The sequence below is a fragment of the Merops nubicus genome, unplaced genomic scaffold (genome assembly GCF_000691845.1).
Source record: "Merops nubicus isolate BGI_N331 unplaced genomic scaffold, ASM69184v1 scaffold19391, whole genome shotgun sequence".
NCBI classification, from domain to species: domain Eukaryota; kingdom Metazoa; phylum Chordata; class Aves; order Coraciiformes; family Meropidae; genus Merops; species Merops nubicus.
Window position 1 is genome coordinate 1 of NW_008589236.1, and position 18,600 is coordinate 18,600.

The following is an 18,600-nucleotide window of genomic DNA, read 5'->3' on the forward strand; positions in this document are numbered from 1 at the left end:
TTCCTGGCTGCCCCTCCGGGAAGCGTGGGTTTCCAGGTGGATAGCCCATCACTCCATACCCCCTGGGCCCTGGTGGCCTTGTCACAGCTATGGATGGGGGAGGAAGGTTTCCTCCTCTGCTTGGTGGGGGATGGTGACCATTTGGGCCAGTGCCTGGATGCTGGAGTGCCTGAGAGCAACTGGTTTCTTGTGGCTGGCCTGTCTTCTTCGCTTCATTGCCGCTCTGTCCTTTCTTGTTGTCTGAAACGTGTTTGAAGAACAGAGTTAAAAAAATGAATGCGCAAACCAGAAGTTCCCTGAGAGGAAAATCCTGCAGCCATCTGGTGACTGGTGAAAGTCTGGGGCCTCCTGTGCCAACACCCTGACCTGTATCTGGGACAATACACCTCACCTTTGCTCCGTGTTTTCCCTCCAGTCATTTCTGCAAGGCCCCACTAGAGGAAAGTGGAGGCCTATCCTGAGCACCTAGAAATCATCTATAAATTACAGTGAAGGTAGCAATTTCAAAATTTCCAGCGTAAAGGTAACAGTGTGCAGAAACCTGCAGGACAGACCGACACCTGCCTGATCAAGATAGCCTTCCTGCTAAGTATTGCTGCTGTACTGTGTTCTCACTACACCTCCTCTGTGTGAACCTGGCAGAGGACAAATTTGGTCATGAGCAGTCCTGTATCAATGAGATATGATAGGACGGTGCTAGATTCGGACCTGACTGGTTTGTGGTAGGTAAGAGGGACCACTGACATTCAGACCAGGCTTTAAGTGCTTCTTTGCAAGGCTGGGATCTTGTGATTCATTATAGCTCTGTTACAGGCTTTTTTACTTTGGTGTTGTTTGGTGTGGCATAATATTACAGTATTTATTAAACGAGCCAAAGACAGACAAATAGATTGGAGATTAGGGTAATACTTGTAATTCAGTATTGTGAATATCTTTCAGGAGATCATGACAGAGGAAGCAGCTACGGCAGCGAGGAGGGCTATGGTCTGGTGTATTTGAATTTCTTGTCCTAAGGAGTTCAAAAGAGCCCTTGCCTTCATTTGGAGTGGGTTCCTCTTGTTTGCCTCCTTTTTGCTTCAGCTGTGGTGGTTCTGTCTCAAATGGATTTTCCTCCTGTTCATTTGATTTTTGTGCCTTTTGTTTATTTCTTCTTTTATTTTCTTCTGCTTGCTGATGATGCGGGGAGAGAGAGGACATCTTTCAGTGACCTGAACAGCTCCTCTAACACTTAGTAAAACAAAAAATCAGTCATTCTCTATTCCTTACACTTTGTAGCTTCTTTTTAAGTTCCAAGTTAGCTTCCTTGTAGGATTTCGATGTAGCATTGAGATAATAAATACTGAGGCTAAATTTAAAGAAAAATAATTTCTTGTTAAGTAGTGATTTAAATATAAAGACTCTGATGACATTCCTATAACAACTACAATTGTGCTAATATAAAGTCCATATCTTTTCCTCATTTATCATGCCTAATCAGTAGTAGTATATTGTCAACAAAAAAATATGCATACTTATAGTATGAAGGCACTGTAATTTCAGGGGGAAAAAAAAAAAGCTGAGAGTCATTAATACCCTACATTCAATTTTACAGTAGTTAAGGAAGATGTTCCATAAAGCTATGTCTTACTATGAATCATATTCTAAAGAATAACTTATAAAAGTTAATTAAATTGTATGACTTATCTTAAAAATGAGTAAATCTTGTTTATAAAAGCTTTTGAGCTAATACAATAGGCAATCTCGAGTACTGAAAAAAAAAAAAAACAGCCAAAAGCAAAGGTTTTAATTTTTGTTTTACATTATGACCTTTCTTCTACTAAACAAAAACGTAACTGCATAATGCAATTTTCACTTTTTCAATGTATCGTATTGCTTTTGTGATAACTCTGTGAAATCAGAATTTATCACTACCCTGATTTAATTAAATTCTGATATGAAGTCTTTACTGATGTAAGCCGTAAATAATTACTACACATACACTGTAATCTCTGCTTTGCCTGATTTTGCCTTGTATTTTCCTTCATTTTTTCTTTTCTTTATTAATTTTTGTTTCTTTGCCTTAGATGATTCCAAGAAAGGAATAATGCTCAAAAGGGGGGAAAAAAAAATGAAAAAAAAAAGAAACAACAGTAGCAGTTGACCATGTATTCAGTCTGGATTCTTTGTTTTTCTAGCCAAGTTTTTAAAATAGAATACCATGTTAAATTTTATAATGTTAAGTTGCATTAACTTTTAATTCATCAGGATGATAAATAATCCAATAAATGTATACATCAGTTTTAAATGCCTTTCTGAAACAAGACACAACACAGTCTCTGAGAAATACTGTTCTGGGGTCATTATTCTTTACCAGGTACTGACTTACAAAAAGTCTCTACTAATCCTATTTCATAAAGTCTCCAACACCCTACTTCACACTCCTGTTCCAACAGCATAGATTTTAGTCAAGAAAAGTCCAGGGCACTGAAAATCAGACTCACTGAAAGTTGTTAAGAAATAATTCTGTTTGATGGTGGTCGTATTTCTGTGGAACTTTCTAATTTATGTTCTGCTATTCTGCCTGCTGGACAAGCTGATTGAAGTCACAGCAGTTCAGATCCCCTATAGACTCTTTCATTTAAACAGCTTTGCCATTATGTTGTGGCATACACATCGTTTTTTAAAATCAACAAGACAGCTAAGAAAGTCATAGAACAAAAAAGAGACATTTTTTTTTGTGCAAAAGTATATTAATTATGATCAAATAAAAGGCTTTTGAATTCTTCAGGTTCCTCACTGCAGGACAATTAACACTATATTTGATGAGATATTCTGTCAGTGGAGATTCAGAGTGAAAGAAACTTAACAGACCTTAGATTAAGCAAGTTAATAATCTATACATACACCATCAGCAATATAAAAGGTAGGATGAGTCCAGGGTTAGAGGCATAACCAAATACCTTCCCAAACCAGGAAGGGAAATCATGCTCCAGAGTTTCTGATATGACTTCAAACATTCTAGTCTTCCCACTATTAAACAGAAAAGTTGACAATGTATCACATACAAATATTATGGTAATGTCAATGTAATAGTATGAATATGCAAGTTAATCACTTCACATTAAACTTGGGAAACAAAATAATAAACTATATGCTAACATTATTTAAAACTTGACACCGAATTTAAAATACTATTTATGTATTTTAAGGGTGAAAACAGACACCAATATTTTTCCTGTATACCAACTATTTTTACCTGCATTTACCACGATGATTTCTTTTTACAGAATTAGCATATCAAGTTGTGAACTCCATAGCACAAAGAAAAAACCAAAGATTAAAATACATTTTGTGTCCTATGAAGTCCTGGTGAAAAATTCAAATATCATCTTTTTATTGTTGATAAACAAAAAACCAGTCGGCATCTGTAACGATGCTATAGAAGTCAGTTGTTTTGTTTTAAGAGATTTTCTTATTGTTACAGTGATCTAGTAACCTTCTGCTTTTCTTGCAGAATTATTTTGACAGATATTCCAGAAGTTCCTTTCTGTTTATTTTGCTTTTGGCTGTGCCTTACAATGTAGACTTTGAAGATTTTTACCAGAATAAGACCAGCAAAATGGGTTTTTAAATGTGTTGAAACTAATCGGAATCGGTAGCTTGAGTTGGTTAAAGGAATTGTCATCAAATTGCCACTTGATATTCCAGTCATTAAGGTCTCCTGTCACCTCTTTTCAGCTCTTGTAAAGCATTTCTGACAACCAGGGCTTTTTCTTAACTCATTGTTCTCAATGTTTACTCTCTTCCTAGTAATGTAAAAAAGTTGCAGGTAAAATTATTCTTCAGACTAGTTCTTTCTTTCCACTTTCCCCAGCCACGCACAGTAGATAAGAAATTCCACTCTGCTCTCCTTATCTTTTCCCCAGCATGTACAGAGCTTCTCTTGTTGCAACTTTGCTAATTTTGTCCTGGTTTCCCTACTCCTGTCAGGTCTCTGCTGAGTTATATATATTGCCTTTAATGATCGATTAAAACAAAATAGAAAAAATAAAATCACAAGTTTCATAACTGATGAGACATGGAATTACCAAAAGGAAAATATTTTCTTTTTTAATATAGAATCATGTACTGCCAATATTTAGTTTACTGGCTGCTCAGCAGTAGCATTACCTTTACCCAGATTGAAAGAATCTTCATCAGCTTCAAGTCCTCCTCCATTAAAAGTTACATAGAAAAGTTTATCTTTTTTAAGAAGAACAAAGTATCTCTGCATTTGACAAACTAAAAGGCACTACTGCCTTTCCCATTTTGAACAGTAATCTTATAATTCAGTAATATCCTATTCAATAACTGCTGCTACTTAGATCTGACTCCAGATGTCTCCCTCTGTACTTTCTTTGCTATGACTCAAATAAAAAAAATCTTACTTTGCATCAGTTGCTTTATTATCATTGTTTCTGTAAATTCAAGCAATTTTCTGTTTCATCAGAATTTTTAGTATGTCATGCAATTCTCCCTCTTAGGTGACTGTGACTAATGGCAATGGCTAGAAATGATCTCCTAGATATTTTGCCTTTGACAGAAAGTACTCCTTTACAAAATGCACTGGGTATTATGCAGATATTATTTTACTCACAACTGTAGTGTGTTATTCAACCTTTCATTGGAATCAGGATGTCACTCTTACTTTGCTAATACTCTGACCAAAACCAAAGGCTGAAGTATTTTAAAAACTATAATTTCATATATTAACTGTTGTTGGGTAACTAACTCATCATGTCATACTACCTGGCAAGCAAAGATAATTAAAATTGTACTATGTAGTGTACACAAAAGGAGAAAGTGTGAAAACATCTAGTGTGGATGTCTTGAAGACTTCAGAAACAGAATCAGCTCAATAATCATTTCTGGCTTAATTACAGCATTAATGAAACATTTTAGATTACAACTAACTAAAAGAAAAGATTTTCTGTTCTACACTTCAGATAAAAGTTCTAAAGAACTGGTCAGTTTTCTAGGATTCCAGCTGCAAGAATTACTCACAGTAAGAAACATGACATAACTAAACACTCAGCCTATCAGGTGCTAACACTTATTATAGAGACTCTTTTTCATTATAGCATCATTCACTGTAATGTAATGAGGCAGCCCATTACATTAACAACAAAAGACGGATGCAAAATGCAAAAAACCTGAAAGGACCACAGTCAAAAGATGGTGGGATGGAGACAATGGTGTACACCGCAGGCAGTGTGGAGAGAAAGAGGATGAAAAGTAGCATGGCCATGTAGAAGTTATTGGATCTGGAAGCCTTAAAGACCCTCTCCTGCGGGACGTTGCAGCACATCACTGCCCAGCACTGCAGGTACATTGAAGTGTGGAGGCGGAACACATTGATTGCTGGGAGACATGGAGCATAAAAAGATCCCATCCTAGAAAAGAAGCAAAGAAAATAAATAATTAAATAAATAATTAGATAGATAGATAGACAGACAGATAGATAGATGGATAAACCAGTTTGTTGTAAGACTTCTGTCTTCCTACCTATGCTACACATCCCTTATGCCAATGTGCTTTGCAGCCACACACACTGCATACAGAAATCAAGTTCTTAAAAGCACCTTTGTGGTTTGGGGGTTTTTATTGGTCTTGTCTCTTCAGTCTTGCTTTAAGAATTGAAGGTGTACGGGGAGAATTTTGCAGATGAACTTTATGGTTTAAGTGTACAAATTCCTCTGCCTCTACAAATTAAATTATCACCTGATGAAATGTTATCCACTCTTAGTTTGTCCCTTTAGTCCAGGTAGCATCTCACTTGTGTTCCATAAAAAAATATAGCCTTACAGCTAGCTATTGCCAAAATAATCTAGCTTATTATTATATATGGTTGCATAGTTATGACACTGAAACAGCTGGGACCATTTTATTTTTATCACACTTTATTTCTTGTGCCATGCTGATTGAAAGCAATTACTTTCATTTGCTTGGCCAAAAGACACAGAACATAAGAGATCAGGAAACTTATTTTTTCTTAATAATTGTCCAGGTGACCAGGGCTGAGCTACATTGCTTTGCAGTGCCACAGTTTCTCTATTTAAAAAAGTAGGAAATAGTTCTACATGGTTGGAAAAACCTGAGTACAGAAATATTGTAGCAAAACTGTAGAGGCCAGGTGCTTGCTCTAATAAGCAGTTGACAGAGAGACAAGATTCATCTATGCAGCTTTTTACTGGGTAATCTTACCAGCTCATTGCAAAATCCTGATCTATCTGGTCCCATAATCTTAGCTAAGAACTAGTTTTGAAGTGGTCCCACTGATTACAGTATACCAGAGTTTGATATATTTTGCATTACACTTCTATCAAATTAAAACAATTTGACGTGATCAGTATTTCAGAAGAATCTTTCACAGATAAAGCTACGTCCTGCAGCCCTGCAGATACAACATGCTTTGGCACACCTACCAGATCATGCCTTGATTAAAGATTAGTCCCAGCACATTTCCACTTATATCGAACTCAGAATATGATGGCTGAAAGAAATAATACAACCATTTTCATTAAACATCAAAGGGTTTAAGATCACTTACAGTAGATTAAAACTGCCACTTCAAACAGCAACAGCATACTGGCACTGTGTTGTAAGGCTTCTTGTTGCATCTTATCAGTGAATCAAATTAATACGAATCAAGGCCAACAGGCAGACTTTAATATAGCTTGCGGGTATTTACTGAAAATCTTTTTGAGATATGTTCAGAGGAAGGTGCTAATGCAGAATTAAAAATACTCCTGGGTAAATTTTAAAACAATAATTTACAAATGTTTCATTCAAGTGACTAGTGGTGGTCATTTAATGTGTCCCCCCGGAAGAGTACAAGCCATGAGGCTCCTATGATTTAATTCCTGTAAAACTACAACACTTTAATTAATATTTTAAATTTCACTGTTGAAGAGTTCTTCTAAATCATTGGTAGATGTTGCCAATCACCTTCCCCGCTTAATATAAATATCTTACATCTAATTTGAGTGTATTTGATTTTTACTTAAAGATTCAGCCATGCAGTCTCATTATCACTTTATCTGCTGAACAAAGCACTGTATCATAAATTTTTGTTTCCAGTATAGACACATAATGATCATAAACAAATAATTCCTTAGTCTTACATTCCTAAACTATTCATCTTACACTTTCATTCTGTTTTTTGAAGTCTTTAATCATTTCCACATGTCTTCTTTTATCTTACTTATTAGTCTCTAATTCATTAACTCATCTAGCTGCAAAGACTGAACACACTGCATTCAAACAACAATTGAAATACACAAATACATATTTTTTTGTGTGCATATGGACCAGAACAAAACTTTCTGGAAAGAAATTGAGACTGTGAACTTTTGGATTACATCTAAGCATATTATTCATCTGGCTGTGCCTTGTCACTAGATGTTTTTTAATCTGTTTTTTCATAAAGCAGAGTTTTGACACACTGTAGCTGGTGAACTGCATGATTCACCATGGTGGGTCGACAAAAAGATGATGAATACTGTGTTTCTTCTGGGTATTAACCAGAAGAAAGGACATGAGATATAAAACTAGCTATTCCCTTACGCCTGAATCAAAACAAACTTATTGTATTAAAATTGCCAAGTAAAGTCACAATTTTGAATTATATTATGGTACAGTGTTGAGTATTTGGAGCCCAACACTCTTTCTGCATAGTTTTGCATATATGTGTATATTTTTACAGAAAAGTGATATATTTATGTTTCATGTATTTATTAATTTGCTTCTATACAAGGAAAGATTAAATAGGTTACTAGTATTCATCCTGGAAAGTAGTTGGCTGAAGAGAGCTGTAGAGAGGGATAGAATATCTAAGTGGCATGGAGAGACTAATAGTATCATATCATGAATCCATAACATGAGACTGGTTTTCATAGCATACAGGGTAGCAATAACAAATAAAATAATTTTAAATTTAATTTTTAAACTGGCAAAAGCAAGTGTTTTTCCACATAACATGCAAGTTAATTTCTGGAATTCTTTGCCAAAGGATATTTTGGTCATAAAAACGTTCACAGTATAAAAATAGTCAAAAACTTGATGGATGATAAGCACATCACAGCCACTAACCATAGCCATACAGGTATAACTACTTCCTAGGGGAGATTTTAAGCTCAGGTATTTTCAGAAGTTCAACTAGTTCCATTTTCCACTTCCACTTCTGGCTGTTGCTTCAGGCATCTTACTGGACCTGAGGACCATAATGGACGAGACCATTATAGCCATTCTTATCTACTGCCAAATAAAATTGTCAACAATAAATTTGTCTCAGCATCTCCTACCAGCAGATGTGTTTTTGAGACTTTGAGAACAATAATATATCATGGAATTAAGTGTCCCCTCATTGCTGGATTAAAATGCCAAGAGGTGGATACTGGTCTCTTCTCAGAAGTACGAAGCGATAGGTCAAGAGGAAATGGACTCAAGTTGCACCAGGAGAGGTTTAGATTGGCTACCAGAAAAAAAAAAAATATGTACTGAAAGGGTTATCAAGCTCTGGAACAGGCTGCCCAGGGAAGTGGATGAATCACCATCCCTGGATGTGTTTAAAAGTCATGTAGTTACAGTGCTTAGGGATACAATTTAGCAGTGGATTTGGCAGAGTAAGGTTAACGGCTGGATTCTTAAAGGTCTTTTTCCAACCTAAACAATTCTATGATTCTATGATTGGCAGGAAGAAGGGTGTTATCTGTGCAGCTTTTTAGTCCAAATCTTTAATTAACGTTCTTTGCTTTAGAGACTCTGTTTTATTGATTAGATCACTGTATTATATTCCATTAACATTCTTAATGGTAACAAAAGCCAGAGGAAAAAGTGTATCTGAAGTGTTAATGGATGAATGTGTGCATCTTCATTTGACAGCTGGCACACCCAGTTCAAGCCAAACTATCCTAGGGTTCACTGCGTAGCTTCCAACACCAGGAGACTGAAGGCATCTCACAAAAAAAAATAGATCAAATAGCCCCACCCAGCTGTTCTGTACACCCAGGATCATCTCAAACAGCACTAGGCACCTGTGGCTGGGCAGGTCATTCAACAAAGTCCCTGCATAAAAGAAAGCTGATTCAGAGTATATCACAATGTGAAGAGGCTTCAGGAAGCCAAAATGGAAGCCAAATCATGCTGTGTGAAAAGTCTGCCCTACTACAGTCTTCAGAATAGCTTTCATGCATGCATTCATTCATGGTCCTTCATTGATGGTGGATATCCTGAGAGGGAAAAGAACCAGGCTATCACCTCAACATCTTTGGAAAATATGTCTGAGCTATTTCCTGACAGATGTAAGGCTGACTACAATGATTTCCAATATCCACATCCGCAGTATGTTCCCCACATCTAGCATTAGCTACTGCTAATGTGCAGTGGGACATCTGGAAATGTGAGGATGCTTCAGATACAATTTAAGTATTGAAAATACATGATTCCACAATCTGTACTGGCTCTCCCCTCATGCTGTATTCAAATTTCTGCATTTGATTTTGATATTGACTTGTTTGTCCACAACTTGGCCAACAGGTAGTCATTGTCACCAGTGCTACACCAGTCCTGTTTGAGACACATAACAGAATTAACAGAAAGAAACTTAAACCTTGCTACAAAGACCAAAATTTCATAGGACCCAGCCAATAGCAATGAGATTGTTATACCAGAAAACTTCTTTTTTTTCTATAGAAGACACTAAAATCTCTTCCTCCTCTGGAAAATTGTCATTTCCCAAGAGGCTACATTTTGTAAAAGAAGACATTTTTTTATGTATTAAGGTAAAATTTTAAGGAAAAGAGAACAAAAAGATGGCAGAACAGCTGCAATGGCTGCTCATGAAAATGTATCCAAGATAGCTTTAAATGACTTAGCTCTTTTCCATACCTCTTAGTAAGTAAAAAAGAGGCTTCAGGAGCTTTACAGGTTTGCCCATACCCCGACTACTGCTTAAAAAAAAAAAAAAAAAAAAAAAAGAAAAGCAGCATCAGGTTTTTCAGGACAGTTATTTTAGCAGGCTAAGTTAACCTAGCCCAGCTCTGTATAAGGGAGTAAAAAGTTGCAATTCCCAAATGAAGAGGTCTGCACCTGCTTATGTTATGTAATTTAATAACATTATTTCAGCTAAACTAATTCTAGGAAAAAAAATATATACTAAGATTTCTAGAACAAGTTCTTCCATATTTTTCTCCACAAATACTGTGTACTAGAAGACTATATCTAAAATCCTGTAGATTCCAATGAGAACGTGGAACAGAGGATGTGTTAAAAAAGTTTACCGAGTTGTGCTGGGTTTGGCTAGGATTGGGTTAATTTTCTTAAGAACGTGGGAGGGCCCACAGCCAGGGTAACGAAACAAACCAGCCAATGAGCTGTTTGATACCATACTGACACCATGCCCACTGTATAATCGTGAAGCTAGGCAGTGGAGGGGGAAAGCATGTGATTTGAGAAGGTTCTGAGGAGCCAGGGAGAGATGTCCAGGTGGTGAGCAGTTATACTGTGTATGACTTATTTTATATATTATTTAATCAGTATTGTTGTTATTACTGCTGTTTCTTCTCTCTTTGTGTTTTTCTATTAAACTGTCCTTATCTCAACACATGGGGTTTCACCTTTTTCTCCTGATTCTCCTTCCCATCCCACAGGGCAGGGCAGAGAAGGAGCAAGTGAGCAGCTGCATGACAATTACTTGCTAGCTGGCACTAGACCGCAACACCTGTTTTAACAGACGCTCAAATAAAATTAAAAAAAAAGCACATCACGTTTCCTAAAGGAACCAAAGTCTGAAGAACAAGACGAATATTAAGGCATAAGCAAGTTATGAGAAAAACTGACACAATGTTGTTCAGGGATTTTGAAGGTGATGTGCCTATCCAACAGTTTACACTGTAGGATTGTAAGGAAAATGCAACTTACTACAAAAATGTGAAGTGATAATTTGACAAAAAAAATTTAAAATAATAAATCAGATACTTACAAATCCATACTCCAAATCCCAGCACCAGCAGTAATTGAAAAACCTAACGAAGACAGCTCTCAAGAAATCACCAATTAGAATTGTGATATATGTTGTCATCGTGTCAGAGACTGTCAGCCGCACAAATTCCTGTTAGAGTGATATTTTCTTTTAAGAATATATTTAAGCACTAAATAATTATAATAATAATCAAATACAGAACTAGATACCTAATTGCACTTACCCTGCTTCAACATGGGGAATAGTCTGCTCCTCCTCTACATACACCGATTCTGAATGCCAAGAGAAAAACTGCCCCTTATTTGCTAGAGGTATCCTCTGATCTCATTTGTGATCATATTATCAGATAAGACTTCAAGGGCATGCTTAGACTAGGAAAGTCTTCAACGCAAGATTGCTGCTGTAACAGAAATCTGAGCCAAAGTCTTAAACTGCTTTTGATTCCTTTGACTTTGAGAAGTTTAAAAAAATAAATAAATTACTTTTTATTTCTTGAGGAGAACAACTCCCAGAGAATATGGAGAAAAAAGAAGAAAATCCTAATGGAAATCCTCATTCCTCTACTTCTATTTTAGTAGGTTCCACTAAACCCTACTGCTACAGAACTCACCCCAACAGCTATAAAGGATCTTACTCTCCCTCAACTGTAATTAAGGAGAAAATTGGTGCAGTGATGAACTCTTGGTGTTCCTACCTTATCATTTAGCAGCACTGAAAAGAACAGAGGATCTGTTTTTGCTGTCTGTGTGCTCCCAGTTGGTGATTTATTCAGTCAGAAGGTGAGATTGTCAGTGATAAAGTAACAGCAAAAGTTGTGACTCAGTGGTGAATTAATTTTCATGCTCAAAATTACAACAATGGGGTATGATCAAATACAGGAAAGAGGTATATTAGAAATTTCTTTGGAAATTATATTCTAAGAGGTCAAGAAAAATAAATGTTCCGCTGAATCCAACAAAATGACTGAGTAGATTTACCATTAAACCACTGTTGTTCTTTTACATTATGTTATCTGGCTAAAGATATAAATACTTTCCCAATAGCACACTGCTGTAAGAGCTAACGTACATGCATTTTCTCATTGAGTTAATTTTATTTTTTTCACCCATATGTCTGTTGTAGTCAGAAACTGATATTGCCTGGTCAAAATTCTAATCAGAATTATCACATCTGTTAGGGATTGTGACATATAAAACTTTTCAAAATTGTTAAACAGGTCTTGCAAGAAAAAGGTGGGATGAGAAAGAGGAAGATAAATTATGAGAATAGTGAAAAGTGGGGTGGGGTGAGGGGGCTGTGGTGAGTGGAAATAAATGCTTTCAATGCTGTCAGATACCAGGAGAAACAATTCCAATTAGACAGCATCCAAAGAAAATCAAACAATTTTTCATCAAATTTTAACTTAGGAAAAAGTCCCACATCTGCTTTTCCTCACATTTTCCCCACCTTAATGCCACTTATTAGCAGAAATAAAGCAGGTTTAGATATCATATCTTGTAAGAAATAATGATCTATTTTAAAATATGAGCTCAACGCGTTTACATTACCTGTCCTACCATTGTTTCCCAGCACGGCCCTCTGGGAACATCTGCAGGGTCCACCTGTATTGGAGGAGCAGTTGAATTTTCTGGAATAGTGCCATTGTATAGACTCGCTTCCCATATTGACATGTTATACTTGACTATCTTTTCTTCTTCCAACTAAGTAAAGATGCAAAGTGGGGAAAACAAAAACAAAACAACAAAACCAAAACCAAAACCAAACAAAACCAAACAAAACCAAACAAAACCAAACAAAACCAAACAACAAAACAAAAACAAAACAAAAACAAAACCAAAACAAAACAAAAAAAAAAGAAAAAAAAAACACATGAGCCAGCTCTCAACCTTTTCTACTCCAAGATTCCAAGATTCCCATTACCAGCTCAGGCATGGACATGTTTTTCAGTACAGAAAGAAAATAATGTCTTTCACCATGTTTGGGACTGGTTGGAAATCATCATCCTTACAGAGCTACAGGTTAAAAATAGTGAAAAGAAGTAAATAGCTTGCCTTGAGATTGATTTCATCCATTAGAGCAATAATGAAAGTGTAGAGATTGCCAAGAAAAAGAGCAAAGATTCGTCCCAGCTGCCATCTTAGAGCTATTCGAGGGTGGTAGTTTTCCAGAGAACTGATTACATCAAATAAAGTTGGACAGAACATTCCTAAAAGTGACATAACCATGTTCACCTAAAAGAAGGAAAAAGAAAAAAAAAAGGTTACAGTGTAATGTTAGAGGTAAGTTCTTTTATTACTATTGATTTGGGTGGAGGGTCTATATCCATTACTACTTTTTATTTAGTTTTAGATTTAACGAAAAGCAAAAACCACTCTGGGAGTCACAAGATGTTTTCACAAAGGAAGAAAGAGATGAAAAGTCAGTTGTAATCTACTGCAGGTGGTTATATGACAACTTTTTTTTTTTCATTTTATGTTTCACTTAAACCTCCACAATAATCAAACGTTATTTATTCTGACTAGAACCTACATTTTTAACCAAAATTCTACTGTCAGAGAACTTAGCATGCAATTTCCATTACTTTTCTATGCTACATCTCTACCACGTATTCCTAACAGACACAGATGTTCTATAAAAAGTATTTTTACAAAAATACTACACAAACTTAAATTTATCTGAGCAATCACCTGAAGTTCTATATGTCACAGAATCACAGAATATGTCCAACTGGAAGGGATGCATAAGGATCATAGAGTTCAACTCCCTGCTCCTTTCAAGACTATGTAAAACTAAACCACCTGACTAAGAGCATGGTCCAGCTGCTCCTTGAGCTCTGATAAGTTTGGTGCCACTTCCCTGGGGAGTCTGTTCCAGTGACTGACCACCCTCCTAAAGCCCAATGTGAACGCCTCCTGATGCAGCTTCATGCCATTTCCTTGTGTCTTATCACTGGTTACCAGATTAGCACCTCACTCTCCACTGCCTGCCTTGAGGAAGCTGTACACTGCTGTGAGGTCACCCCTCAGTCTTCTCCAACCTGAATAAACCAAGAGAACTCAGGTGTCCTCCTGAGTCTGGCCTCCTAGTCCTTTCACCATCTTGGTTGCTCTCCTCTGGACACACTTTAGTAACATCAGGCTCAGAGAGTTGTGGTGAATAGAGTTAAATCCCGTTGGTGATGGTTCCAAGCAGTGTCCCTCAGGGCTCAGTTTTGGGACCAGTCTTGTTTAATATCTTTATCAATGACCTGGATGAGGGGATCAAATGCAGCCTCAGTAAATTTGCAGATGATATGAAATTAAGTGGGAGTGTCGATCTGCTAGAGGGCAGGAGGGCTCTGCAGAGGGATCTGGACAGGCTGGAGCAATGGGCTGAGGTCAGTTGTAGGAGGTTCAACAAGGCCAAGTGCTGGGTCCTGCACTTGGGTCACAACAACTCCAGGCAACGCTTCAGGCTTGGGGAGGACTGGCTGGAAAACTGCCCAGTGGAAAAGGACCTGGGGTTGTTGGTTGGTGAATTGTGGATGTTCCTATTTTTTGTTACTTCTAGAAGTGATGAAATGGTGGTGATCAAAATATTGGTTATATTTAGTTAATAATGAATGGTGTAAACTTTTTTTTATCTTAGTCTTCAAAGTATCTAACATAGTTTATAACACATATTCTCTCAGTTACTATTAAACAAAAGACTTTATGCCAAATATGGCCCAATATGCAAAAGCTGCAGGAGTCAACTACAGCCAGCACAACCAAACATGAATTCTGAAAATACAAATTTACTGTAACAGATTGCAGATCCTGTTTATCAATAGAAATGTTCAGTCCTGTGGTGATACTGCTGAATGTCAAACCACAATCTGCACTGACTTTGGTGTCTCAGGACCTTCTGTGGCAAGTTCCAGAAACAAATGTGTGCATAAGTGGAGAAGTTCTGGGTCACACCAAAGGTTGGCCTAGCCCAACGGATGCCCAGGAATAAACAAGAATAGGGCAAATATATGGGAATAATAAGTCCTAGACTCCAACCATAATTGGTTTGAGTACTTGTTCCATTGGGTGTGGGTTTTATATATTTAGTATCCTCAAAAGGATTTCTCTTTCATGTCTCAGATCAGTCTTCTTTCAGATGGATGTTTTGGCATTCACAGTACTGGCCCCCAACAGCTACTGTGTCTTCCCTTTTGCTTTTCTGAATCCAGCTTCTACTCAATTCGTTTGATGTTCCTTAGTTCTTATAATGGAACATGTAGTGAATATGTGTTTTGGAAGAAAAGATGTGCCCTTTGTGCAGTTTTAAATATAGTAACTCTTAACTTTATTTAGAGTTTCTTTGTTGCCTCATGGGAGAAGCTGGACAGAAGTCATTGCTTTTCTTTCTCTTGGAACATTCAGTGTTTTCTGTATTTTTATCATCTTCTGTCTTTTTTACCACTTATCTGAAGCAAGCATATTCTTTCTCTTTTGCTTAGTATCTGCATTATTCCATGCCTTGACTGTTCCTGCTCTTCATTCAAAAGCATTTCTAATTCTGGAGAAAAGGCATTTTTAAAGATAAGAGGTGAAATGAAGCACAGAATCTTGCAAAGCTGAAAAGTGAGAAATTCTTATAACCAAAAATGCAATGTTTTAGTGAGACAAAATGTAGCACACTGAGTTTTTAAAATCCAAAAACTATGAGGAGTTCTATATTTGAAAAGCACAAATAGTTATCATATAGTTTCATAGATATGGTCTCTTTATATTTTTTCATTTTTTCTGAAGGATTTTGCTGAGCAAAGAAACCATCCATCGAATTTTAGCCTCTGTAACCTAGTTTGATTTCAGGAAGGAGCTGATTTATGTTTCGGACTTCTTGCCAACTTTAAACCCAAGTGCTGGAGTAGACTTTTGTCCCTTTTTATCAGTGACAGTTTCACTGATCTGTGTGATTTAGAAACTGTGGAATTACATGCCAGGAGAGGGGCAACCTGCTAGCATATGAGGTAAAGTTATAGTCGATAGCCAATATGGTCATGTATTCACCATCTGCCGAGGAATCAAAGCCTTCTCTGCCCTGATGAGATAGAATTTTCCCTAAGAAAGGAACAACAACCAAGAGGAAGCCACTAATTGTTAAAACTGTGGTTCAAAATACAAGCTTTCATCTCTCTGTGACATTAATTATGCCAGATACCAGGTCCCTCCATTACACTCTGAGAGTTAGAAAATTACAGCTTACACAAGATTTTCCAGCAGCTATGAATCTGGCAAGAAATCCTGTGACTGCAATCACATCTAAACACCAGTTCCCCGACATATTAAGCTGTGTCAATGCAACATTAAATATAGAACATTGACTGCTTGCTGGTTAAATGATAAGTCCATTAAGAGTACGTAATCTGACTAAAATAAATCATATCTTCCACTAACAATGGTTGCAGATTTGTCTAGTATGTGCTGTAGAAAGCACTAACAGCAAACTATTTTTCTAGTAAATTGTTTCATAAAAAATATAAATTAGAAATTATATTTCATAATAATATAAACTGCCTGGTGATTTATAAAATTAAACAGAATATTGACAACATGGGTTAATAACCTGAACATCAATGTACTCCATATCTACTACTAGGAAGATTAAATAACAAGATATTTTTGGCAAAAGATCTGTGCAGTTCAGCTTGCAATATCTGAAATGTTAAAACTATATTTTTTGTTGCTAGAAAAAAAAAAAATCATGTAAAAATTATCTCCTCTTTGCCCAAATCTTGTGAATGATTCTGATTTAGAGAAATCAGTGTGTCTCCTCAGAAATACTCCCTGATTTTAAGTATCTTTGTTTTTAAACTGTACAGGTGTATATTTGAGAAAACAGGGTACCTCAGTACCAGAGCGATGGTCATACTATCTTCTAGCTTTGCAAATTGTCTTTATCAAATAAGAAAAGTCAGTTTATTTCAGCCATCTTCATCCAAATTCAGAACACTTAATCAAGGGAATCAGTGTCGTTGTTCTCCATTTTACCAAAATATCCACATTTATGTGGAAATTGACATATGGCGCAGAATCACCATGCAGCGGTGACCAGCTACCACGCTGCAGCCATGTATGAGGAGCGATGCAAAGTCTGATGAAACCTCTTGACACTCCCAGTCTGCCTCTTTCCATTAATTTCCTGCTCCCTGTGACACCCCAGCCAGCTTTATCTGAACTGTGATCTGACAGAATTAGATATTGCTGATATGGAGAGGGAGTTTATAAATTTGCAACATTAAGACAGAGGAGGATAGTCAGAGAGAAAAAGTTCTTGTCCACAGAGTCACCAGTGGTACTTTATTAGGCTGTGGTTGTCAGGAACATATGAGATAAAAATATATTTACTTTGGATTGGACATCATAATTAGGTGTAAATATTTTTAACCCCCTTAATATATCCAATGCGAAGAAATTTCTTACAAAAGGAGCTTAATATTTTTATCAAAAATGTCATTTTATGATTTTTTTCTCATCAAAACATCAATTTTTCTATTAACAATACAAACAAAAGAGAACTAACTCTAGAAAATAAGAAAAAAATCTAAATAGCTGTTACATAGAAGCCAATCCAGTTATGTAATAAAATATTAGTATCCAATCCAGGGCAGTATTTTGTACCTCACAAATATGTTTATTACCTCTCAAAAGGTAAAAATCTTTAGCCAAATATTGGCAATGTTTCTTAATCACTCTCCTTTAGAGTCACACCTGCTCCAGATCTTAGTTCTCTGATATAGAATCTGTTTAGCAGTATTTGTTCATAAATCAAACAAAAGTAGAATGATGAATGTTTATTCATACATACATTTAACTACTTTCTGGAGTGCAGCCTAAGTTAACAGCTTTCTGTAGCGTAGTTCTTGTTAGCACAAATGTGTTTCCACTGAGAGAAAGCTGAATTTTTCCTGAACTGTCTTTAATTGCTAGTCTGTTGTCACACTTAGACCTCATGTTGCTTGAAGCTAAGCAATTTTGTATATGACTTTTCTTACCCATCATCTCAAAATGTGATCCCTTTTCTCAAGTAATTTAACCCCATCTAAACAGCTCCATTTCTGTGGATTCCAGATGTGGATTACTGGAGTTCTTTATGATACTTTCTCAGTCAGGTTTGGGTGTTGAATATTATGGGCTGACTTTCCTCATTCCATTGTCACCTGTCCCAGAAGCTTTGTGAAGCATCTTTTTTGCCTTACCTTAAATTAGGTATCTACTTTACACTCCAGCTCAGAAGATGAGCTTTAAGGAACGAACAGCTAGTTTTACTACATACCTTGCAGTGGCTTTGCTAAGAAAGAAAAACCTGTCCAGGTTTTCATATAGCAACAGTGACTTCAGGTGCTTACTGCACACCGTTATTGCAGTCACAATCACTATCGCTACACACCTCTATCAGGCAGGGGTACATCTGCTGTAAAAGAAAGCAGATTAAGCACAGAAGCATGACATTCAATGCTTGAAGTGGGCAGTTGGAACTAGAAGGCATGCATTTCATACAGTTGCTACACTGCGGAGTTGTATCCATGAGGCCCCAAATAACTTTTGATATGCCCACACATCAGTTGCTTTGCTTGGGCCACCCTCAGC

The 18,600-nt window shown here is 36.7% G+C and overlaps 1 protein-coding gene across 1 annotated transcript in view; it reads right to left on the reverse strand.

The window, feature by feature from the left end:
• Positions 1–1,248: 1,248 nt before the first annotated feature.
• The window catches only part of TMC1 (transmembrane channel-like 1), a 39,062-nt gene continuing 21,710 nt past the window's right edge, over positions 1,249–18,600 (reverse strand). Inside the window, exons 10-16 of the mRNA XM_008949542.1 lie at positions 13,051–13,230; positions 12,547–12,699; positions 11,000–11,128; positions 6,444–6,511; positions 5,172–5,411; positions 2,884–3,009; positions 1,249–1,345 (exon numbers count right to left, since the gene is read on the reverse strand). Of these exons, the coding sequence (XP_008947790.1) occupies positions 1,249–1,345; positions 2,884–3,009; positions 5,172–5,411; positions 6,444–6,511; positions 11,000–11,128; positions 12,547–12,699; positions 13,051–13,230 (993 nt within the window). The remainder of the gene's footprint in view (positions 1,346–2,883; positions 3,010–5,171; positions 5,412–6,443; positions 6,512–10,999; positions 11,129–12,546; positions 12,700–13,050; positions 13,231–18,600) is intronic.